The 27,760-nt window shown below is 42.2% G+C and overlaps 1 protein-coding gene across 1 annotated transcript; it reads left to right on the forward strand.

Moving 5' to 3' along the window:
- The first annotated feature begins 1,643 nt into the window (after positions 1 to 1,643).
- Positions 1,644 to 27,760, forward strand: pofut1 (protein O-fucosyltransferase 1). Its single transcript, XM_080763842.1, has 7 exons — positions 1,644 to 1,813; positions 3,647 to 3,768; positions 14,173 to 14,355; positions 18,322 to 18,434; positions 21,934 to 22,126; positions 25,024 to 25,266; positions 27,008 to 27,760. The coding sequence occupies exons 1-7, from the start codon at positions 1,660 to 1,662 to the stop codon at positions 27,200 to 27,202; spliced, it is 1,203 nt and encodes a 400-aa protein (XP_080619968.1). The 5' UTR covers positions 1,644 to 1,659; the 3' UTR covers positions 27,203 to 27,760.

A 27,760-nucleotide genomic window follows, 5' to 3' on the forward strand; every position in this document is an offset into this window, starting at 1 on the left:
TGAATGACAGATATTTCTTCATTTTCCCCTCTGTATGACATGTCAAAAAACAGATTTTTCATTCTGTGAATCAATATCGTTGGTGTCTTTGAAAGCTGATAACTGCAACTACGCTACCACTTGGGAACTGCTATCACGTTGAAATATTATCTAGGGATATAGACCTTTAAAAAAAAAACATGACAAAGCATTTGCCACCTTGAATGTTCCTCAATAGTGAAAATTCTGTTCTGGGCCTATATGGACTAGACCCTGAACAGTGGGCTTCCTTGGGCATGTTGTGCCCACATGTGCATTTGGGATGAAGGACTTAATGACAGAGATCTGGGATCACTGCTCCTCGTTCCATGCGTGTCTTCATATTGGACAGAACACTGATTGGGTCCATCTGATTTGTCTTCATATTGGACAGAACACTGATTGGGTCCATCTGATTTGTCTTCATATTGGACAGAACACTGATTGGGTCCATCTGATTTCCAGGAGAACAGCAGACTGCAGTCAGAGGAGCTTAATGCAATTCATACAATGTGAACTTTCTCTGACCACCACGAGGGAAAACGTATAGTTCTTTTTTATCATTCTGCAGCAGAATAGATATATAGCCGCCAGAGACAATATCAGCCAAAACATCATGAGATATTTTCAGCGACTAATTTTATTTATTTTTTATATATATCTTTTTTTTTTAGCTTCTTCTGCCATTATTGATAGGTTGAAGGTAGACTGACATGCAGGACATGGGGAGAGGGGAGTCGGGCCCACGGCACGCCGTCAGGCTGGCTCAGCAGCCTATAGGTGCCCAGCAGACGGTTTGAGCTAACCGTCTGGGCCGCGATTATTATCTTTTATTTCCCCTTCATTTTATATTTTTAATGGAGGGACAGACAGTATAGGCTGACAGGCAATGGGGAGGGAGATGGGGGGGGGGGGGGGGGGGACACATGCAGTAAAGGCCGTTGCAGGGATCGGGAGTCGAGCCCGCGGCACACTGCCAGACTGGGTTACCAGCCAGGGTGCCTGGACCTCGCAGCGACTATTGTTTATGATGGATTTTTAGGTTTACAGGAAATATGTGTTATTTTTGTTCTGTCAGATTACAACGTCAATATACACCCCTTTAATTTGATCGGTCAGTCAGTCAGTCAGTCAGTCAGTCAGTTAGCCAGCCAGCCACACACACACACACACACACACACACACACACACACACACACACACCTTTTAAGACAGCCTTTCCAACTCCGTTTCGGACAGTCAGTTATGCAAAATGATATGCCTGAATGACAATGGTATTATGACATATTCATATATTGATTAATTGGGACAATTAAACACTTCAGCATATTCAAAGTGTATATATTTGTTCGTCTCTAAATGTTTTGATGAATTGAACAATAAGGTGGACCCTCTTGTAAACAAGTGTAATGCTTTATGGTGTCGTCCACTCACAGTTAACAGTCTTTGTAATGAGTTGTGCTTGAATTGTACTGTAATTATGCAAACTGTTAATAAATACTTCAATCAATCAATCAATCAATCAATCCAGCAGGCAGCTCCCTGTCCAAGTCCATGCGCAGTGCGCACGCGCAGTGCAGCAGTGCATGCTGGGATACAGGCAGGACGGAGGAGGAACTCAAGGAAGGAACGTCCACAACAATGGCGGCGCATCAACAACACCCGGCCTGGAGCCTCCGTCTCCTTCCCTCTCTCTGCTCCCTGCTCTGGGCCCTCCTGCTCCGGGCGAGGCCGGCCGTGGCTGCCGAGCTGCAGTGGGATGGAGGCGGATACGTGCTGTACTGTCCCTGCATGGGTAAAGACCACAGTATTAGGATCCTATCCTGCTGCTAGTGACGGTAGTGGAGCTAGCAGCTACATGCTAGCTGCTCTGGGACACTAGTGTAGAGCCCGTAGTATGATCATATCCTACTAGTGACTGAGCTAGCAGCTGCTCTGGGAACACAGTAGAGCCCGTATTAGGATCCTATCCTACGATAGCCCCGAGCTAGCAGCTACATGCTAGCTGCCAGAGCCATCTAATTACGACATTGAGGGGGCAGAAACCCAGCGCTGTTCATTACATGCAGCCTGAAAAGAGGGACAAGCTGGAGTTTGAAATGCATTGTTTTCAACGAGTTCGGCGCACATAAGAGCTATTTCAGGCATGTGTGCAACATGACAACTGTTTTAAAGTATTGTACAGTGACAACTAGGGTCTATGTAATGTTTATGTTGTACGATTACTACAAAACAATCTAAAATAAAATGGAATTTAAGATCATTAAAGCTGGGCTGTTGCCGCCTGGGTCCAATGCATTTCTGTATGCCTACTTCCAGTCCCCATGAAGTGAACAGAGTTTGTGTAACTGTGTCTTACTCTATGGCTCTGGTAGCTACAGTACAGCCTACAAGTCAATAAGTCATCCAACAGTAGCTGTATCAGACAGTGTGAATGCTGTGATTAGTGCATGCTGTGATTATAGCCGCAATTTGCAACTCTAGATTTTTTTTTAAATAATGGGATGAATCTAGAGTTGCAATACCCTCCATTGACTCCCCGCTCATCCAATTTGCATTTGCGATCTGCTTGTATTAAACAATGTTAAACTCACCGACATTGCAGCTCAGGGCCAAGCTTAAATTATCCTCTTTCAATCTGCCAAGCTTTTGTGTCGTCAAAAAATCCACCGTAGAGATGTTATGAGCTACTTTCTGTCAATACATTCTCTGCAGGTGATTTTTTTTTTTTAAGTGTTGGAGTTTGGAAGCACTTGTTTTTATTAACGGGTCGCGCTGCTGCCTCCTGCATTATGTGCAAATTCAAAACAGGTGGTGGTACGCAGGGCTGTTCAGTGACTTCGACAAGTGCTTCCAAACTCCAGCACTTAAAAAAAGAATCACCCGCATAGAATTTCTTGACAGAAAGTAGCTCATAACGTGTCTACGGTGGATTTTTATGAAACAATAGCTCGGCAGATTGAAAGAGGGTAATTCAAGCTTGGCCCAGAGCTGCAATGTTGGTGAGTTTAACGTTGTTTAACCCATTCTGACCGGGCACCCATTTTGGTGTTCAGCATCATGTTATGCTTTACCTATTGAAAAATAGCAGATCTACAAGCTCATATCGCGCCACCGAGTGGCGCGATACGAGCTTGTAGGTCTGCTATTTTTGAAAAATTCGAAGAACGACTGACATTTTTAGAATCTGATCTCAGGTCAGAATGGGTTAATCAGACCAGTGTGTGTCCCGTGGAAACCTCGTATGAATCTGATCTCAGGTCAGAATGGGTTAAAAACAAATCTAGAGTTGCAAATTTGCGGCTGAGCTGTGACTAGTGACGGGAATGCGACTTTATATTTACCGTATGTGTATCGCTGTGCTTTCATCCAGCATCTCAAATAACATGGACGGTAAAAAAGGTTTTTCACCGATTTGGGCAACTTTCTAGTCTCACTCACCAGTGAGTGAGTCTCTCCACCCTTTTTATTTATTGTATTATTTTATTTTATTTCAATGACCGCCCTGTGCAACCCTCCTGTGTTGATTTAATTTTATTTGGAATTTTACCATTTTGTGCAGCGGGTCTGATGTATTTATTATTATTATTGTTGTGTTATTGTTATTCCTTCCATGTTGGTCCTTCAGGTCGCTTTGGAAACCAGGCCGACCACCTGCTGGGCTCCCTGGCGTTCGCCAAGATGTTGAACCGCACCCTGGCAGTGCCACCCTGGATAGTGTATCGCCACCATTCACCCCCATACACTAACGTACGTATAGACATCTGTTCACCCCATACACTAACGTACGTATACTATAGAGAGTAGAGACATCTATTCACCCCATACACTAACGTACGTATACTATAGAGACATCTATTCACCCCATACACTAACGTACGTATACTATAGAGACATCTATTCACCCCATACACTAACGTACGTATAGACATCTATTCACCCCATACACTAACGTACGTATACTATAGAGACATCTATTCACCCCCATACACTAATGTACGTATACTATAGAGACATCTATTCACCCCCATACACTAACGTATGTATATTATAGAGACATCTATTCACCCCCATACACTAACGTACGTATATTATAGAGACATCTATTCACCCCATACACTAATGTACGTATACTATAGAGACATCTATTCACCCCCATACACTAACGTACGTATACTATAGAGAACTCTATTCACCCCATACACTAACGTACGTATAGACATCTATTCACCCCATACACTAACGTACGTATACTATAGAGACATCTATTCACCCCATACACTAACGTACGTATAGACATCTATTCACCCCATACACTAACGTACGTATACTATAGAGACATCTGTTCACCCCCATACACTAACGTACGTATACTATAGAGACATCTATTCACCCCATACACTAATGTACGTATACTATAGAGACATCTATTCACCCCATACACTAATGTACGTATACTATAGAGACATCTATTCACCCCATACACTAATGTACGTATACTATAGAGACATCTGTTCACCCCATACACTAACGTACGTATACTATAGAGACATCTATTCACCCCATACACTAACGTACGTATACTATAGAGACATCTATTCACCCCATACACTAACGTACGTATAGACATCTATTCACCCCATACACTAACGTACGTATACTATAGAGACATCTATTCACCCCCATACACTAATGTACGTATACTATAGAGACATCTATTCACCCCCATACACTAACGTACGTATATTATAGAGACATCTATTCACCCCCATACACTAACGTACGTATATTATAGAGACATCTATTCACCCCATACACTAATGTACGTATACTATAGAGACATCTATTCACCCCCATACACTAACGTACGTATACTATAGAGACATCTATTCACCCCATACACTAACGTACGTATAGACATCTATTCACCCCATACACTAACGTACGTATACTATAGAGACATCTATTCACCCCATACACTAACGTACGTATAGACATCTATTCACCCCATACACTAACGTACGTATACTATAGAGACATCTGTTCACCCCCATACACTAACGTACGTATACTATAGAGACATCTATTCACCCCATACACTAATGTACGTATACTATAGAGACATCTATTCACCCCATACACTAATGTACGTATACTATAGAGACATCTATTCACCCCATACACTAATGTACGTATACTATAGAGACATCTGTTCACCCCATACACTAACGTACGTATACTATAGAGACATCTATTCACCCCATACACTAACGTACGTATACTATAGAGACATCTATTCACCCCATACACTAACGTACGTATACTATAGAGACATCTATTCACCCCATACACTAACGTACGTATAGACATCTATTCACCCCATACACTAATGTACGTATACTATAGAGACATCTATTCACCCCATACACTAATGTACGTATACTATAGAGACATCTATTCACCCCATACACTAATGTACGTATACTATAGAGACATCTGTTCACCCCATACACTAACGTACGTATACTATAGAGACATATATTCACCCCATACACTAACGTACGTATACTATAGAGACATCTGTTCACCCCATACACTAACGTACGTATACTATAGAGACATCTATTCACCCCCATACACTAACGTACGTATACTATAGAGACATCTATTCACCCCATACACTAACGTACGTATACTATAGAGACATCTATTAACCCCATACACTAATGTACGTATACTATAGAGACATATATTCACCCCATACACTAACGTACGTATACTATAGAGACATCTGTTCACCCCATACACTAACGTACGTATACTATAGAGACATCTGTTCACCCCATACACTAACGTACGTATACTATAGAGACATCTATTCACCCCCATACACTAACGTACGTATAGACATCTATTCACCCCATACACTAACGTACGTATACTATAGAGACATCTGTTCACCCCATACACTAACGTACGTATACTATAGAGACATCTATTCACCCCCATACACTAACGTACGTATACTATAGAGACATCTATTCACCCCATACACTAACGTACGTATACTATAGAGACATCTATTCACCCCATACACTAACGTACGTATACTATAGAGACATCTGTTCACCCCATACACTAACGTACGTATACTATAGAGACATCTATTCACCCCATACACTAACGTACGTATACTATAGAGACATCTATTAACCCCCATACACTAACGTACGTATACTATAGAGACATCTGTTCACCCCATACACTAACGTACGTATACTATAGAGACATCTATTCACCCCCATACACTAACGTACGTATACTATAGAGACATCTATTCACCCCATACACTAACGTACGTATACTATAGAGACATCTGTTCACCCCCATACACTAACGTACGTATACTATAGAGACATCTATTCACCCCCATACACTAACGTACGTATACTATAGAGACATCTATTCACCCCCATACACTAACGTACGTATACTATAGAGACATATATTCACCCCCATACACTAACGTACGTATACTATAGAGACATATATTCACCCCCATACACTAACGTACGTATACTATAGAGACATCTATTCACCCCATACACTAACGTACGTATACTATAGAGACATCTATTCACCCCCATACACTAACGTACGTATACTATAGAGACATCTGTTCACCCCCATACACTAACGTACGTATACTATAGAGACATCTATTCACCCCATACACTAACGTACGTATACTATAGAGACATCTATTCACCCCATACACTAACGTACGTATACTATAGAGACATCTGTTCACCCCCATACACTAACGTACGTATACTATAGAGACATCTATTCACCCCCATACACTAACGTACGTATACTATAGAGACATCTATTCACCCCCATACACTAACGTACGTATACTATAGAGACATATATTCACCCCCATACACTAACGTACGTATACTATAGAGACATATATTCACCCCCATACACTAACGTACGTATACTATAGAGACATCTATTCACCCCATACACTAACGTACGTATACTATAGAGACATCTATTCACCCCCATACACTAACGTACGTATACTATAGAGACATCTGTTCACCCCCATACACTAACGTACGTATACTATAGAGACATCTATTCACCCCCATACACTAACGTACGTATACTATAGAGACATCTATTCACCCCATACACTAACGTACGTATACTATAGAGACATCTGTTCACCCCCATACACTAACGTACGTATACTATAGAGACATCTATTCACCCCCATACACTAACGTACGTATACTATAGAGACATCTATTCACCCCATACACTAACGTACGTATACTATAGAGACATCTGTTCACCCCATACACTAATGTACGTATACTATAGAGACATCTATTCACCCCATACACTAACGTACTACGTATACTATAGAGACATCTATTCACCCCATACACTAACGTACGTATACTATAGAGACATCTATTCACCCCATACACTAACGTACGTATACTATAGAGACATCTATTCACCCCATACACTAACGTACGTATACTATAGAGACATCTGTTCACCCCCATACACTAATGTACGTATACTATAGAGACATATGTTCACCCCCATACACTAATGTACGTATACTATAGAGACATCTATTCACCCCCATACACTAATGTACGTATACTATAGAGACATCTATTCACCCCCATACACTAACGTACGTATACTATAGAGACATCTATTAACCCCATACACTAACGTACGTATACTATAGAGACATCTATTCACCCCATACACTAATGTACGTATACTATAGAGACATCTATTCACCCCCATACACTAACGTACGTATACTATAGAGACATCTGTTCACCCCATACACTAATGTACGTATACTATAGAGACATCTATTCACCCCCATACACTAACGTACGTATACTATAGAGACATCTGTTCACCCCATACACTAACGTACTACGTATACTATAGAGACATCTATTCACCCCATACACTAACGTACGTATACTATAGAGACATCTATTAACCCCATACACTAACGTACGTATACTATAGAGACATCTATTCACCCCATACACTAACGTACGTATACTATAGAGACATCTATTCACCCCATACACTAATGTACGTATACTATAGAGACATCTATTCACCCCCATACACTAATGTACGTATACTATAGAGACATCTGTTCACCCCCATACACTAATGTACGTATACTAGTATAGAGACATCTGTTCACCCCCATACACTAACGTACGTATACTAGTATAGAGACATCTGTTCACCCCATACACTAACGTACGTATACTATAGAGACATCTATTCACCCCATACACTAATGTACGTATACTATAGAGACATATGTTCACCCCCATACACTAACGTACGTATACTATAGAGACATCTATTCACCCCCATACACTAATGTATGTATACTATAGAGACATCTGTTCACCCCATACACTAATGTACGTATACTATAGAGACATATATTCACCCCATACACTAACGTACGTATACTATAGAGACATCTGTTCACCCCATACACTAATGTACGTATACTATAGAGACATCTGTTCACCCCCATACACTAACGTACGTATACTATAGAGACATCTGTTCACCCCATACACTAATGTACGTATACTATAGAGACATCTATTCACCCCCATACACTAATGTACGTATACTATAGAGACATCTGTTCACCCCCATACACTAATGTACGTATACTAGTATAGAGACATCTGTTCACCCCCATACACTAACGTACGTATACTAGTATAGAGACATCTGTTCACCCCATACACTAACGTACGTATACTATAGAGACATCTATTCACCCCATACACTAATGTACGTATACTATAGAGACATATGTTCACCCCCATACACTAATGTACGTATACTATAGAGACATATATTCACCCCCATACACTAACGTACGTATACTATAGAGACATCTATTCACCCCCATACACTAATGTATGTATACTATAGAGACATCTGTTCACCCCATACACTAACGTACGTATACTATAGAGACATCTGTTCACCCCATACACTAACGTACGTATACTATAGAGACATCTATTCACCCCCATACACTAATGTACGTATACTATAGAGACATCTGTTCACCCCCATACACTAATGTACGTATACTAGTATAGAGACATCTGTTCACCCCCATACACTAACGTACGTATACTAGTATAGAGACATCTGTTCACCCCATACACTAACGTACGTATACTATAGAGACATCTATTCACCCCATACACTAATGTACGTATACTATAGAGACATATGTTCACCCCCATACACTAATGTACGTATACTATAGAGACATATATTCACCCCCATACACTAACGTACGTATACTATAGAGACATCTATTCACCCCCATACACTAATGTACGTATACTATAGAGACATATATTCACCCCATACACTAACGTACGTATACTATAGAGACATCTGTTCACCCCATACACTAATGTACGTATACTATAGAGACATCTGTTCACCCCCATACACTAACGTACGTATACTATAGAGACATCTGTTCACCCCATACACTAACGTACGTATACTATAGAGACATCTGTTCACCCCATACACTAACGTACGTATACTATAGAGACATCTATTCACCCCCATACACTAACGTACGTATACTATAGAGACATCTGTTCACCCCCATACACTAACGTACGTATACTATAGAGACATCTATTCACCCCCATACACTAACGTACGTATACTATAGAGACATCTGTTCACCCCATACACTAATGTACGTATACTATAGAGACATCTATTCACCCCCATACACTAACGTACGTATACTATAGAGACATCTATTCACCCCCATACACTAACGTACGTATACTATAGAGACATCTATTCACCCCCATACACTAATGTATGTATACTATAGAGACATCTGTTCACCCCCATACACTAATGTACGTATACTATAGAGACATCTATTCACCCCCATACACTAACGTACGTATACTATAGAGACATCTATTCACCCCCATACACTAACGTACGTATACTATAGAGACATCTATTCACCCCATACACTAACGTACGTATACTATAGAGACATCTATTCACCCCATACACTAACGTACGTATACTATAGAGACATCTATTCACCCCATACACTAACGTACGTATACTATAGAGACATCTATTCACCCCCATACACTAATGTACTTATACTATAGAGACATCTATTCACCCCCATACACTAACGTACTTATACTATAGAGACATCTATTCACCCCATACACTAACGTACGTATAATATAGAGACATCTGTTCACCCCATACACTAACGTACTACGTATACTATAGAGACATCTATTCACCCCATACACTAACGTACGTATACTATAGAGACATCTATTCACCCCCATACACTAACGTACTACGTATACTATAGAGACATCTATTCACCCCATACACTAATGTACGTATACTATAGAGACATCTATTCACCCCCATACACTAACGTACGTATACTATAGAGACATCTATTCACCCCATACACTAACGTACGTATACTATAGAGACATCTATTCACCCCATACACTAATGTACGTATACTATAGAGACATCTATTCACCCCCATACACTAATGTACGTATACTATAGAGACATATGTTCACCCCCATACACTAATGTACGTATACTATAGAGACATATATTCACCCCCATACACTAACGTACGTATACTATAGAGACATCTATTCACCCCCATACACTAATGTACGTATACTATAGAGACATATATTCACCCCATACACTAACGTACGTATACTATAGAGACATCTGTTCACCCCATACACTAATGTACGTATACTATAGAGACATCTGTTCACCCCCATACACTAACGTACGTATACTATAGAGACATCTGTTCACCCCATACACTAACGTACGTATACTATAGAGACATCTGTTCACCCCATACACTAACGTACGTATACTATAGAGACATCTATTCACCCCCATACACTAACGTACGTATACTATAGAGACATCTGTTCACCCCCATACACTAACGTACGTATACTATAGAGACATCTATTCACCCCCATACACTAACGTACGTATACTATAGAGACATCTGTTCACCCCATACACTAATGTACGTATACTATAGAGACATCTATTCACCCCCATACACTAACGTACGTATACTATAGAGACATCTATTCACCCCCATACACTAACGTACGTATACTATAGAGACATCTATTCACCCCCATACACTAATGTATGTATACTATAGAGACATCTGTTCACCCCCATACACTAATGTACGTATACTATAGAGACATCTATTCACCCCCATACACTAACGTACGTATACTATAGAGACATCTATTCACCCCCATACACTAACGTACGTATACTATAGAGACATCTATTCACCCCATACACTAACGTACGTATACTATAGAGACATCTATTCACCCCATACACTAACGTACGTATACTATAGAGACATCTATTCACCCCATACACTAACGTACGTATACTATAGAGACATCTATTCACCCCCATACACTAATGTACTTATACTATAGAGACATCTATTCACCCCCATACACTAACGTACTTATACTATAGAGACATCTATTCACCCCATACACTAACGTACGTATACTATAGAGACATCTGTTCACCCCATACACTAACGTACTACGTATACTATAGAGACATCTATTCACCCCATACACTAACGTACGTATACTATAGAGACATCTATTCACCCCCATACACTAACGTACTACGTATACTATAGAGACATCTATTCACCCCATACACTAATGTACGTATACTATAGAGACATCTATTCACCCCCATACACTAACGTACGTATACTATAGAGACATCTATTCACCCCATACACTAACGTACGTATACTATAGAGACATCTATTCACCCCATACACTAATGTACGTATACTATAGAGACATCTATTCACCCCCATACACTAATGTACGTATACTATAGAGACATCTGTTCACCCCCATACACTAATGTACGTATACTAGTATAGAGACATCTGTTCACCCCCATACACTAACGTACGTATACTAGTATAGAGACATCTGTTCACCCCATACACTAACGTACGTATACTATAGAGACATCTATTCACCCCATACACTAATGTACGTATACTATAGAGACATATGTTCACCCCCATACACTAATGTACGTATACTATAGAGACATATATTCACCCCCATACACTAACGTACGTATACTATAGAGACATCTATTCACCCCCATACACTAATGTACGTATACTATAGAGACATCTGTTCACCCCCATACACTAACGTACGTATACTATAGAGACATCTGTTCACCCCATACACTAATGTACGTATACTATAGAGACATATATTCACCCCATACACTAACGTACGTATACTATAGAGACATCTATTCACCCCATACACTAACGTACGTATACTATAGAGACATCTGTTCACCCCCATACACTAACGTACGTATACTATAGAGACATCTATTCACCCCCATACACTAACGTACGTATACTATAGAGACATCTATTCACCCCCATACACTAACGTACGTATACTATAGAGCGTTGCAGTCCCTCCCCCTTTCAGAACAAGTGGCCCAGGAAATGAATCCCAATGCATTTTGCCCCATAGGCTTTTCCTAAAGTATTTATTTAAAGACGGTTACGGCCGCGGACAAAGCCAACTCGGATCGTGACAAATCATGACAAAGAACACTATGTTTTGGGGCCGATCAAATAATTTATAAGAAGAAAAACAAAACAAATAGTGTTGTTTGTCTCCTGCCTTTATTTTCTTCTTTCTAATGATTTGATCGGCCCCAAAATATTGTGTTCATTGTCATGATTTGTCACGATCCGAGTTGGCTTTGTCCGCGGCGTAACCGTCTTTAAATAAATACTTTAAGAAAAGCCTTTGGAGAGAAATGCATTGGGATTTATTTCCTGGGCCACTCGTCGTTCTGAAAGGGGGAGGGACTGTGACGCTCTATAGTGAGTTCTATTCTGCCCTGTCGTCAGGTCCACGTGCCCTACAGCGAGTTCTATTCTGTCCACGTGTCCTACAGCGAGTTCTATTCTGTCCACGTGTCCTACAGCGAGTTCTATTCTGTCCTCAGGTCCACGTGTCCTACAGCGAGTTCTATTCTGTCCTCAGGTCCACGTGCCCTACAGCGAGTTCTATTCTGTCCACGTGTCCTAAAGCGAGTTCTATTCTGTCCTCAGGTCCACGTGCCCTACAGCGAGTTCTATTCTGTCCTGTCGTCAGGTCCACGTGCCCTACAGCGAGTTCTATTCTGTCCTCAGGTCCACGTGCCCTACAGCGAGTTCTATTCTGTCCTGTCGTCAGGTCCACGTGCCCTACAGCGAGTTCTATTCTGTCGTCAGGTCCACGTGCCCTACAGCGAGTTCTATTCTGTCCTCAGGTCCACGTGCCCTACAGCGAGTTCTATTCTGTCCTGTCGTCAGGTCCACGTGTCCTACAGCGAGTTCTATTCTGTCCTGTCGTCAGGTCCACGTGCCCTACAGCGAGTTCTATTCTGTCCACAGGTCCTACAGCGAGTTCTATTCTGTCCTCAGGTCCACGTGCCCTACAGTGAGTTCTATTCTGTCCACGTGTCCTACAGCGAGTTCTATTCTGTCCACGTGTCCTACAGCGAGTTCTATTCTGTCAACGTGTCCTACAGCGAGTTCTATTCTGTCCTCAGGTCCACGTGCCCTACAGCGAGTTCTATTCTGTCCTCAGGTCCACGTGCCCTACAGCGACTTCTATTCTGTCCTCAGGTCCACGTGCCCTACAGCGAGTTCTATTCTGTCCTCAGGTCCACGTGCCCTACAGCGAGTTCTATTCTGTCCTCAGGTCCACGTGCCCTACAGCGAGTTCTATTCTGTCCTCAGGTCCACGTGCCCTACAGCGAGTTCTATTCTGTCCTCAGGTCCACGTGCCCTACAGCGAGTTCTATTCTGTCCTCAGGTCCACGTGCCCTACAGCGAGTTCTATTCTGTCCTCAGGTCCACGTGCCCTACAGCGAGTTCTATTCTGTCCTCAGGTCCACGTGCCCTACAGCGAGTTCTTCCAGCTGGAGGCCCTGTCGGCGTACCACCGGGTGGTCAGCCTGGAGGCCTTCATGGAGCAGTTGGCCCCTGAGCACTGGCCCCCGGGACAGAGGACCGCCTACTGCTTTGAGACCACCGCCCACCGCAGCACGGACAAGAAGTCCTGCCCCATGAAGGTGAGCACCGCAGAACGGGGTTATCGTGGGGTTATCCCTTTGCCCTTTTTTTTTTTTAATACTGTTTTTATTAGGCATTTTTGTAAGACAATTTCAGATTTAGACAATGATAATAAGTAATCCAGTTAAATAAAAATGAAAAAAATAACAAGCAATGTAAATGTTCCACATACAGTATAATAAAAAAAGACATAAGTGTAAAACAAAAAAACAGACAAACAAAACAGACAACAGGACAGACACTCTTGCTCTCAAACTTCCAACATGTTGTGAATTAAGTAAGTTAGACATTCTTTTTTAAATAATAAAAAATAAAATAAAGAAAAAACACTCAGTTCCTTTTCTTTCAGTTCCTTTTCTTTCTTTCCAATTTTCTATTGTGCTATCTATTGTGTAGGAGGGGTTAGCGTGCACCTATTAAAATATTCAATGAAGGGTTGCCATGTCTGGTAGAATCTATCTTCACTCCCTCTCAATTCAAATTTAATCTTTTCCAATTGTAAGTAGTGCATAACATCCTTCATAAGTGAAGTGTGAGTTGGAACCTGTGCTTGTTTCCAATTCAACAGTATCAGTCTGCGAGCCAGTAGAGTCACATATTTTACCATGTTATATTGGAAAGTAGACAGTTTGACCCCGGGCCCTGTGACTCCCATAATTGCTGTCAGTGGATCCGGGTCAAAAGGTCTTCCAACAATGTCTGACAGTGATTTAAATATACTTTGCCAATATGATCTTAGTTTTGTGCAATGCCAGAACATATGAGCTAGAGTGGCCGGCGACTGGCCACATCTATCGCAGGCTGGATTCACATTTGGATACATTCTGTTGAGTTTTTCCTTTGACAAATGTAACCTGTGTAATATTTTAAACTGTATAAGACCGTGCCTGGCACATACTGAAGAAGAGTGCACAAACTTTTGGGATGTAGACCATTGCTCGTCAGTGATAGATATTCCTAAGTCGTTTTCCCAAGCAGTTTTTAAATACTCCAAGGAGGCATTATTATCTAAACATGAGAGAGAGTTATAAATAATAGAAACACCTCCTTTGAGCAATGGGTCAGGTAGAAATATAGATTCCATTGATGAGTTGGGAGGTATGTTTAGAAATGAATCAGTGTGTTGTGTTAAAAAATGTCGTATCTGTAGAAATCTAAAGAAATGTGATTGGGGTAAATTGAATTTGCGTCGTATTTGTTCAAAGGTCGGAAATAACCCATCAATATAAAGATCTTTGAAGGAGTGAATACCATTTCTATGCCACACTTTAAATAATGAGTCAGAGAGGGACGGTAAAAAAGCATGGTTAGCGACCAGTGGTGCGCGCACAGAGCCCGGGTGCCAACCGAAATGCTTTCGTATTGAGAGCCAAATTTTGACTCCCTTTGCCCTTTTACCCTGTCTGTAAAACAACTGCCCTTTTACCCTGTCTGTAAAACAACTGCCCTTTTACCTGTCTGTAAAACAACTGCTCTTTTACCCCGTCTGTAAAACAACTGCCCTTTTACCCGTCTGTAAAACAACTGCCCTCTCCAGACCAATGAATGCAGCGTTTACTACATGGTGAAAGAAATGCAAAATGCCTTTCCTCAAAATGCTGGAAGGCAGCGTTCAGGAGAATTGCCTTTTCTCCCGAACTTGAACACAGTATTTTTGTGTTGGAACTAATTTGTTTATAAATCCATGTCGTACAACCGCATCTCCACTAGCTACAGAGTGCTGGGTTGCGCCCCGAAAAATAGCTGATCTACAAGCTCAACAAAATAATGTCTAAAATGCTGGATCTGACTGTGGAAATAATTATTGTGGCTCTGCAGAAACGATATGGATATGAAATGTTGCCCTCTGCTGGCCAGTATGAAACATGTAACCTGACCTGGAAGTAAGGTTCCACTTAGTCTAACAAGACTTGTCTATTGAAGTTCATTCACCATAAACTAATTATGACCAGATTCATGTAGGTTCCTATTTTCCTAAGTTTTGACAAAAGAGATATATTTGTATTAAATTAACGCATTCTGACCTGAGATCAGATTCTAAATATGTCTTCTACATCCTGACAGTTTTCAGAAAAAGCTGTGTTTCTATGTCGTTTTTCGATCTTTCAAAAATAGCAGACCTACAAGCTCATAGCGCGCCACTCGGTGGCGCGCTATGATCTTGTAGATCTGCTATTTTTCAATAGCTAAAGCATGACACAATGCTAACACCGAAATGTAGTGTTTACTACTAATATTAATAATAATAATAATAATAATAATAAAACTTTATTTGTATAGCACCTTTCATGACATGAAATGCAGCTCAAAGTGCTTTACAGAAAAATGGAGAATAAAAGAAAAGCAAGGCAACAACATTAAAAAACAAGCAGTAATGCAATACAGTGAGGACATGAATAACAAAAAAAAAAAAAAAAAGATCAATTAAAAGCAATGTTGTAGAAGTGGGTCTTGAACTGAGCTTTAAAAATGTCTACAGAGGCTGCCTGACGAAGGTACAGTGGGAGCTTGTTCCATGCCGACGGCCCCTAGAAGCAAAAAGCTGCTTCCCCGTATTTTTTAGTTGCCTTTTTTTTTTTAGACTTTACATTTAGACTTTTGAAGCCTTGCTGATCTTCCACCAAACACAGGAGAAGTCGTTGGCATGGCTTTTTGTCTCGTTGGCCGTCATGTGCCATTATTATTATTATTATTATTATTATTATTATTATATATTATTATGTGACATTATGGCTTCTGCTTTACGCTAGAGACAGCTCATCAATGTACTCTGGGTATTGTAGTTCTGGAACAACATATTTTCAGATGGGAGTACTTGACATGAAAATGCTTGAGAGCCGCTGATCTAGAAACATTTAGAAGACATTTGTAGAATCGTTCTCGGGTCTGAATGGATTAAAAAATAATCTTTAATCTACTCCTGTACCGTACCGTACTGTACAGGCGTGTCCTTTTCATATTTTCTTTTCTTATTGATGTGCACTCGTTCGCCTGCTATGCACCTTTTTTCTAAACGCATAATAATCACATGCATATTAATTTCCATTTAATTTGGCCGACACAGATCAATCAATCAATCAATCAACTTTATTTGTTCAGAGTCAGACTCAGGGTCCAATAAACAACAGACAACATAAAACACTACATACAGAGAAGAGACACCCCTAACCCATAAAAACATCATATTTTACAATAAACATTCATACCAGTGCTTCCAAAAAGCAGACCGGTACCTGGTGCTACTGAAGCTGGGGTTACATAGCAGCATAATTATACAGTTTTTAGACTCATTGAGCCGACACATAAATGTAATGTATACATTAAGTTTCTCAGTAAGGCATGAAAAGTGTATACTCCCACACTACACTGCTGGCCTGCTCGCTTTGCCTAAAAAAATGGCAACTAAAAAATACGGGGGAAGCAGCTTTTTGCTTCTAGGGGCCGACGGCATGGAACAAGCTCCCACTGTACCTTCGACAGGCAGCCTCTGTAGACATTTTTAAAGCTCAGCTTAAGACCCACTTCTACAACATTGCTTTTAATTGATCTTTTATTTTTTGTTATTCATGTCCTGTATTGCATTACTGCTTGTTTTTTAATGTTTATGCCTTGCTTTTCTTTTTTTTCCTCCATTGTTCTGTAAAGCACTTTGAGCTGCATTTCATGTCATGAAAGGTGCTATACAAATAAAGTTTTATTATTATTATTACAGAATAACTCACTAGCACTGCTCCACCTTGGTCTGTTCAATATTTATAATATCACACAGATCAATATTTCTTCTCTGTTTTCAGGACGGGATCCCGTTGGGTCCATTCTGGGACCACGTGGGGTGGGGGTGGACTTTGACCAGTCTGTCCTGTTTGTTTGTTTGTTTGTTTCAGGAGGGAAACCCGTTGGGTCCATTCTGGGACCACGTGGGGTCCGGTGGACTTTGACCAGTCAGTCCTGTTTGTTTGTTTCAGGACGGGAACCCGTTCGGTCCATTCTGGGACTACGTGGGGGTGGACTTTGACCAGTCAGTCCTGTTCGGAGGCGTCTCCTTCAGCAGCTACCACCAGTCCAGCTGGATGAAGAAGTGAGTTGGCGTTTACATTACCGGGTTTTTTATGTTTTTGTGGCTTTTGCATGTATTTTATAAGTTTTATGGAGGGACAGACGGTAGGCTGACAGGAAATGGGTGAGAGAGAGATGGGGGGGGGGGTGACATGCAGTAAAGGCCGTCGTGATGGAACCCGCGGCACACTGCCGGACTCAGACTACCGGCCCACGGTGCCTGGACCGCTGAGCCACGGCCCAACACTATTTACCATCAGTGCTGATTTCGTCGAAGACTACCTTTTTTTTTTCCCACTGACGAAAACTAAATGGAAACTAAATGAAAGCTATTTTGTCTAAAACTAAGACTGAAGTGAATATTTTGACAATTTCGTCAACAAATAAACCTAGACTAAAATGTTAGGAAGGGACTAGTGGACAAGAGATGCAGTATAAGTCATTTACAGTGTTGTGTGGAGTTGTGAGCTTGTAGATCGCCTATTTTCAGCAAGTGTAAAATCAGCCATTACTACGGCATCAAGGCCCGCCAAAATACATTTTAGTCGACTAAATCAACTGTAGATTTAGTCAACTAAAATCCTATGATATTTAGTCAACTAAAACTAGACTAACACTAAAACATTCCAGGTGACCAAATGTGACTAAAACTAAAATCAAAATGTGCAGCCAAAAACAACATGGTTTAGCATGACTAAACATTTAAAACAACATGGTTTAGCATGACTAAACATTTAAAACAACATGGTTTAGCATGACTAAACATTTAAAACAACATGGTTTAGCATGACTAAACATTTCAATGCTGCAAAATTCATCTTAAATTGTTGTTGGCAAAGCGAGCCACACCGCATGACTTAATATTTGTTGCCTAGTTTCAGACTCCTCATAGAGTTAGTTATAGAGTCAGTCACTCATATATGATACAGTCTGTTTCTAGCGAAAATGTAACTAATTCAGCAGCAGTAACAATAGCGTTTTCTGTGAAAACGGCCTGAATGACAAACGCATTTCTTATATGAGGCGATCTAAAATCCCTCTATGGGGATTTATAATGCAAATCAAAAGGACATGAACCCGTGGACTTAGCGCCCTCTACTGATATTGACGTCAGACGTTGGTGTTCTATCTGCTACATCTTTTTGCAACAGACGACCGGTTTTGATATCAATAATATCCGTCCTTTTGATCAGTCTCCGTCCTACTAATTGAAAGGGCCGGAAGAACTTCGTCCTGTGCACTTGGGGTTTTAATCTACGGCAATGGCGTTGAGGGTTTTATTGAATAAAGAGCTTTAATTGTCGTGGATCTAGGAGGCCAATGGTGGTATAAGTGTTAATAAAGAAAAGTGTCCAGTGGTTTTGCTCACATCTGGACACCAGCGTTGTATTCCAAATACATAGAATTCTAGGGCTCCTTGACATTAAATAGTTTGAGAACAACCGACATAGAGAGATATATATATATATATAGGGTTTTCTGAACACTCATGCTTTAGAAGACATTCATTTTGTAGAATCAAACTTGGGTCTAAATGGGTCAGTACAGTAGGCAGGTTGCTCACATCTGGACGAGACACGACAGCGTTGTGTTCATGTTTTATTTGGACTCGGCGTTCTCCATATACAGTAGCTGGTGGACGCGCAGAGGCATCTATATGATGATGATTTGATTGTTTATTTATTTTCGTGTCATGCACACAACGTGCCCAACCCTCATGGGGTTTATAAGACACCGTTTCACAATTGCATTTACAGCATGTTTTACATTACATCATTATATTACAACTCAGATTTATACTCCGTCTTCTTTCCCAAGCTTCACGAATAAAATCTGCCACAACAAAAGTCCCTTTCACAAAACATATCTCCATTTTGACATGGTCATTTAAATCTAGGAAATCCCCACAGATATGAGACCTCTTGTGCAGATCACGATGCGTTGGTTGTTTATGGATGGTTTAAGTATCAGCAGCATTGTGTTGGTATTTGAGAATGTTTACATTTTTGTTTTCACGTCCATTTGCACTCACTGAGAAGTTTTGAGATTTATTTTTTTATGTAATACTTTATGTACAGTTTGTAAGAAAAACGTACAGTTTAATACAAATACAATGCTTAAAGAATTGAGCCCAAGAAGGCAAGAAAACACTGTGGCTCGTTTCCATTTGTGTGAGCATTGAGAAATAAAGACAAATGTGTGAAATGTGTCACTCTGTTGTCCAAATGATGGTGTTTACAATCCAACATGAATAATATGGTCACAGCTATAGGGGAAAAAAACCCCAAAATGACTCAAGTGCACCCTCAAGTGGTCAAAAACCATTTAGTCGTTTTTCTTTTATTGAATATCAAACCGGTATTTATTTTTTTCAAACCATTGCATGCATTTAGACATGAGGACGATTCTTCTAAATTATTTCTAAATAATGACAGTTTTCTGGGGAAAAAAAAACCTGTTTCTATATCAGTGGTGCTCAAACTATTTCATGTCAAGGACCCCCCAAACATTATCTGTATTTAGCTCTCGAAAATATGTTGTTCCAGCCAGGGACCCCACAGAAGATTTGAGTTAAAAATCTTCACTCTGAAAGAATATATATTCAAAGATTCGCGCCACATTTTCACGATTTTTTTCCTGAAATGGCAGACCTACAAGCTCGTAGCGCGCCACCGAGTGGCGCACTATGAGCTTGTAGATCTGCTATTTTTCAACAGCTAAAGTATAACATAATGCTTAAAACCCCAAAAGGGGTTCCCGCCCAGAATGGGTTAATGGACTGTCTATGCATTTTATCCTCTCAAGTCTGGATTTCTGCACATTTCCCCTCTAACACCCCCTCCCTACCAGTGTCCCAGAGAATTGATTTTTAAATGTTATTACTTGTCTATAAATGTGTTTGTGGCTTTGGGCCCAGCTACATCTCAGACATGCTGAAGCCATATGGGCCCTCCAGAACCCTTAGGTCATCTGAGGCTGGCCTACTGATAGTTCACCCCGATATCTGGAACAAAACATGGTGAAGCAGCATTCCACCATTATGCACCACAAACCTGGAATAGCATTCCAGGTTACATTAGAAAATCCCCAACCATAGCCGTTTTTAAGTCAAATTTAAAAACGTATTTATTTAACATTGCATATCCCAATTAACTGTTTCTATTAAAGGTGGGAGTATCTGTTGTAATGTAATGTAATTGTATCTATTATCTGTATTCATTTTAAAGTGCACTGTTGCACTCTGTGTTTGTGTTTATTCTGTAAAGCACTTTGAATTGCCTTGAGTATGAAAGGTGCTATATAAAAAAAATGCCTTGCCGTGCCTCCCTGCCCTACCAGGTTCCCCCCAGCAGAACACCCGGTCCTGGCCATGCCCGGCGCCCCGGCCCAGTTCACATTTCCCCTCTAACAGCCCCTCCCTGTTGACCAGGTTCCCCCCAGCAGAACACTCGGTCCTGGCCATGCCCGGCGCCCCGGCCCAGTTCACATTTCCCCTCTAACACCCCCTCCCTGTTGACCAGGTTCCCCCCAGCAGAACACCCGGTCCTGGCCATGCCCGGCGCCCCGGCCCAGTTCCCCGTGCTGGAGGAGCATGTGGCGCTGCAGCGCTACGTGGTGTGGTCAGACAGCATGGTCCGGGAGGGGGAGGAGAAGATCGCCGCCCTGCTGGCCCGGCCCTACGTGGGCATCCACCTACGCATCGGCATCGACTGGGTGAGATGATATTATTAATATAGCCCATTTAGACCTGAGGACGATTCTACACAAAGGGCTGTATTTTGCGTGTCTTTGGCCACTCAGAATAGCCAAATGGGATTGATCACGCCTCCAGGTCTTTAGTTTACTCAAGTTAGGTAATAAGACCTGGTACTTAAGACACGCAAAATACAGCCCAATGTCTTCTACATCAAATTACAATTTAGGCATTTAGCAGACGCTCTTAATCCAGAGCGACTTACATTAAGCAAGAACAAAAAAGCATGGGAATACATCACATAAAAACATTTATCATGAAACATGCGTAAGCTAAGAAAGTAACAGTGGAATATCTATATAATGAAGCTATACATATTTAAACTATACATATATACTATATGCTATACATATGTACTATGACGTGCTATGACTACATACAATGCAATTATAGTGCTGTCTACATAACATGCTATAAGTCTGTATCAAATGCTATCTAAGTCTACAGAAATGCTATCTAAGGGGGTGGGGTAAGTGCTATAGGCCATGATGGAGTCTGAAAAGGTGGGTTTTCAAACTACGGCGGAAGATTGGGAGTGATGCTGCAGTTCTGACTGCAATGGGAAGTGCATTCCACAGTTTTGGAGCCAGAAGGGAGAAGAGTTTGGGACGTGTGGAGCGTTGTTGTCCCGGCGTTTTTAGTGAGGGTACTTCCAGCTTCCCTGCGTTGGCTGATCTACATCCTGACAGTTTTCTGAAAACCCTACGGCCCTCATTTATCAACCATACGTACGCAAAAATATGGGTGCACGCCGAAATTACCCAAACTTTCGGCATTTATAACATTTCCGCCAAAGCTTGAAATTGAACTTGAGTAGGACAAAAAGTCACGTCTGGCTGGGAGCTGTCGTACGCTTTGTCCTCGGCTGTTTTTCTGTCGTACACAAGCGGAGCAGCCTTGTCTGAACTGCTGACACGCTGTCACAGGCATCTAAACATCTGTTTTCACTCCTAAAATGTTAATATAAAACTATGTATATACATGTAAAAAAAAAAGAGAGATTTCCAACTTTACAAGTAATTCAATTCGCGCAATTAAACATGTTTTTACAATGTATTAGTTTGTGCTTAATCTAACGGTGCTTTACCGGCCTTGTTATGCGAGCGCACTTGTGAGATGATTTTGGGAGCGCATGCGGCATGACATCAGATGCCTATATCACTGTACTGTGATATTATGGAAAAAAGGCATAAATGGACTGCACGCCTTTATTTCCAAGTAGCCTTAGCTAACGCTAGACACTTCTGGCCTAGATGGGAGGGCCGCGGCTCAGAAAAACGCGCACCCTGATTGGTTCACGATCTGTCCGTCAGCCCCGGTCTCTCCTCATTTTCTCGCATTGCCTCGTTTGAAGTTCCACTGGTAATGATTTCCTCACGGTGTTATTTTGAGCGGTGCACACCGCTCAAAAAATACTCGCTCGTAAAATCGTAAATCCAGGCTTTCATTTTTCGCGCAGACGAAATGAAAGCCTGGGTATCGAGGTTAATTTCCAAGTGACAATGACAAGCATACAGCTTGCCTATTTGCAATTGTAGCAGGCTATAGGCGTAAGGGGCTTAATCATTCACCATTTAAATAAGTGCTTTGACAGTTCAGATAAAAGCGAGATCATTTTCGGGGGTCGGGAGGACGGGACCGCGGCGTGCGTCGCCAACACATACCAGCACACATGCAAGCGGCACGCCTTCATCCATATGTTTATGATTCGTTCATCAATGATCAAATCACTACATAAACGTTGATTATGACTGCCTTGACGACATGATAGCCTATCTCTCATGCAGGCATCACTCACCCACAGGACTTATCACAGCAGTGCGCAGTCTCACGCCTTCGCCGTGCACTGCACACGAATGGGTAAAATTAATATAGGCCAGCCTACAAACGTATTCCATTCATGGCGATGTGATGTCGATGTGTCATGTAGGTGCGTGCGTGCGTGCGTGCATGACAGCAAGGCAAGCAGTAGGGAGGGGCATGTCCGCAACAGCAAGCTTGGCCACAACACACACTTTTGGTGTTTTAACTAACGGCCAAGCTACACCAGGCAATTTTGCGCGCGTGCGTATGCGTTTACTGCGCGCGTACAGTGCGTTTGGATAGGACCAATATATGTCAATGATACCAGCTACACCAGACGCACGGATACCGCGGGCCGTCCTACGCGTGCTCTAAAAATAGGATCGGTTCTAATTTTTTTACGTGCGTATAATGCCCCCCATGCGCACGTATCTATATATCCTCCCGGAAGGTCCCGCACAAACCTGCCGCGCGTCTGACAGATGGATGTAGCCTGCAGGGCATTTGGCTTACACACGCACGGCCATGCCCGCACGGTCCGCACGGCCATGCCCGCACGGTCCGCACGGCCATGCCCGCACGGTCCGCACGGCCACGCCCGCACGAGAAAAACCTGGTGTAGCTTGGCCGTAAGCATTATGTTATACTTTAGCTATTGGCTACAAGCTCCTTAACCCATTCTGACCTGAGATCAGATTCATACGAGGTTTCCACTGGACACACACTGGTCTGATTAACCCATTGTGACCTGAGATCAGATTCTAAAAATGTCAGTCGTTCTTCGATTTTTCAAAAAATAGCAGACCTACAAGCTCGTATCGCGCCACTCGGTGGCGCGATATGAGCTTGTAGATCTGCTATTTTTCAATAGCTAAAGCATAACATGATGCTAACACCAAAATGGGTGCCAGGTCAGAATGGGTTAAAAAAAATATATATATATATCGTAAAAATGCGGCACAAATCTTTTTTTTTTTTTCGACGTCGGGCCAAAGAATACATTTGATTCTCCATTTCTCTCTCCTGCCCCCCCCCCCCCCCCCATCCCCCACAGCAAAACGCCTGTAAGATGCTCCAGAGTGGGGAGACGGGTCCTCACTTCATGGCGTCGCCCCAGTGCGTGGGCCACCACCGCCAGACGGCGCTGCCTCTCACCGCGACCATGTGTCTGCCCGACCTGGCCGAGATCCGCCGCGCCGTCCGGCTGTGGGTGAGGAAGACGGCGGCGCGCTCCGTCTTCATCGCCACGGACTCCGAGTCCCACAGCAGGGACATCGACAGGCTCTTCAAGGGCAAGGTGAGGTCCTCTGTCCTCTACCTCAGTCCCACAGCAAGGACAGGTTCTCTGTCCTCTACCTCAGTCCCACAGCAAGGTGAGGTTCACTGTCCTCTACCTCAGTCCCACAGCAAGGACAGGTTCTCTGTCCTCTACCTCAGTCCCACAGCAAGGACAGGTTCTCTGTCCTCTACCTCAGTCCCACAGCAAGGACAGGTTCTCTGTCCTCTACCTCAGTCCCACAGCAAGGACAGGTTCTCTGTCCTCTACCTCAGTCCCACAGCAAGGACAGGTTCTCTGTCCTCTACCTCAGTCCCACAGCAAGGACAGGTTCTCTGTCCTCTACCTCAGTCCCACAGCAAGGTGAGGTTCACTGTCCTCTACCTCAGTCCCACAGCAAGGTGAGGTTCACTGTCCTCTACCTCAGTCCCACAGCAAGGTGAGGTTCACTGTCCTCTACCTCATGAGTGAGAACTTTCTCAAGCTAAATGAGGATAAGACAGAAGTTCTCATCGGTTCTAGTGAGCAGAAAGAATCAATAATAAGCAGACTTGGTAACCTGACTGTAGAAAGTAACAGTACAGTAAAGAACCTGGGGGTTATTATTGATTCTGAATTGAATTTTAATTCACACATTAATCATGTTACCAAGATTGCCTTTTTTCACCTTAGAAATATTGCACGAATCAGAGCCTATTTGTCTTTGGACGATGCAAAAACGCTAATCCACGCCTTTGTTTTTTCTCGGCTTGATTACTGCAATGCACTTTTTTCAGGACTGTCTAAGACAACAACTGACAGATTACAACTTGTCCAAAATGCAGCAGCCAGAGTTTTAACTAGAACTAAGATGAGAGAACATATTACTCCAGTTTTGGCTTCACTGCACTGGCTTCCGGTTGTTATTAGGATTGATTTTAAAATTATTTTACTTGTCTATAAAGCTCTCAATGGTCTCGCACCTTCCTACCTACATGACTGCCTGCCTAAATATGTCCCAAACCGCCCCCTAAGGTCTTCCACTGCTGGCCTGCTCGCTTTGCCAAAAAAAATGGCAACTAAGAAATACGGGGAAGCAGCTTTTTGCTTCTATGGGCCGACGGCATGGAACAAGCTCCCACTGTACCTTCGACAGGCAGCCTCTGTAGACATTTTTAAAGCTCAGCTCAAGACCCACTTCTACAACATTGCTTTTATTGATCTTTTATTTGTTTTTGTTATTCATGTCCTCACTGTATTGCATTACTGCTTGTTCTTAATGTTGTTGCCTTGCTTTTCTTTTATTCTCCATTTTTCTGTAAAGCACTTTGAGCTGCATTTCATGTCATGAAAGGTGCTATACAAATAAAGTTTTATTATTATTATTGTCATTTGTCAATCTAGTTCAGGTTGCCATGGTTACAGGGAGGGTATTTAACCCTGTCCCTAATGAGGTGCAGGCGTTGCCAGTGGCCCGGAACTACATATTTTCAGATGGCGGTCGGCGGCCAAATTCATATCATTCTGGGGGTCCTTGGCATGAAAACGTTTGAGAACCACTGACACAGAAACACAGGTTTTTTCAGAAAACCATTAGGATTTAGAAGCCCACTTTTCTTTTAAGAATCGGCCTCCGGTCTACATGGGTTAGATGCTGCTCATAGGATTGTAACGTGTCTCCTCCTCCAGGTGAAGGTGAACCTCATTATGACGCTCATATCTCCTCCAGGTGAAGGTGGTGAACCTCATTATGACGCTCATTGTAACGTGTCTCCTCCTCCAGGTGAAGGTGGTGAACCTGCGCTCGGACTCGGCCCAAATGGACCTGTACCTGCTCGGCCAGGCCGACCACTTCGTGGGCAACTGTGTGTCCTCGTTCTCCGCCTTCGTGAAGAGAGAGCGGGACGTGCACGGACGCCCCTCCTCCTTCTTCGGCATGGACAAGCCCGGGAAGGTCAACGCCAGGGAGGAGCTCTGACCGCAGAGCGCTGTTGGATCAGGGCGGGTCGTTCTGGTTCTGCGCGGCGTTCGTTCTATCTCAAAGCGTTCGTTCGTTCTCAAATGCAGTGTTTTTTTTTCCCTTACCCCTAGACTTGTACCGGCCCGTTGTGCCGCCCGCCATGCTAACTCATACCTTTTTGAGCAGATTGTTTTTTTCTTTGTCAACGTTAACGCCAGTGCGCCTTTCAAATTATTTCTAAAGGTATGAGTGGGGGGAGGCTCTGTTCTGATACAGACCTGGCACAGAGAAGACTGTGCACATCTCAATGCCTACGTATATTCAGGCCAGGTCCTGGATGTCAGGCATCGAGGCAAACATCAGCGTAGAAGACGATTAAATATAAGATTTTAGTCGATTTAAATCTACAGTTGAAACATCAAGGTATAGAGGAAGAACCTCCGCCCACCAGTTTGTAGAGCTCTGAGACTTACTTTATTTAGAGAGGCAACACATTGCTAACGTTTTAACCCATTTTGGGCGCCGGGAACCCCCTTTTGGTGTTGGCATCATGTTATGCTTTAGCTATTGAAAAAT

The sequence above is a fragment of the Protomyctophum bolini genome, assembly GCF_963924005.1.
Source record: "Protomyctophum bolini genome assembly, chromosome: 5".
Taxonomy (NCBI): domain Eukaryota; kingdom Metazoa; phylum Chordata; class Actinopteri; order Myctophiformes; family Myctophidae; genus Protomyctophum; species Protomyctophum bolini.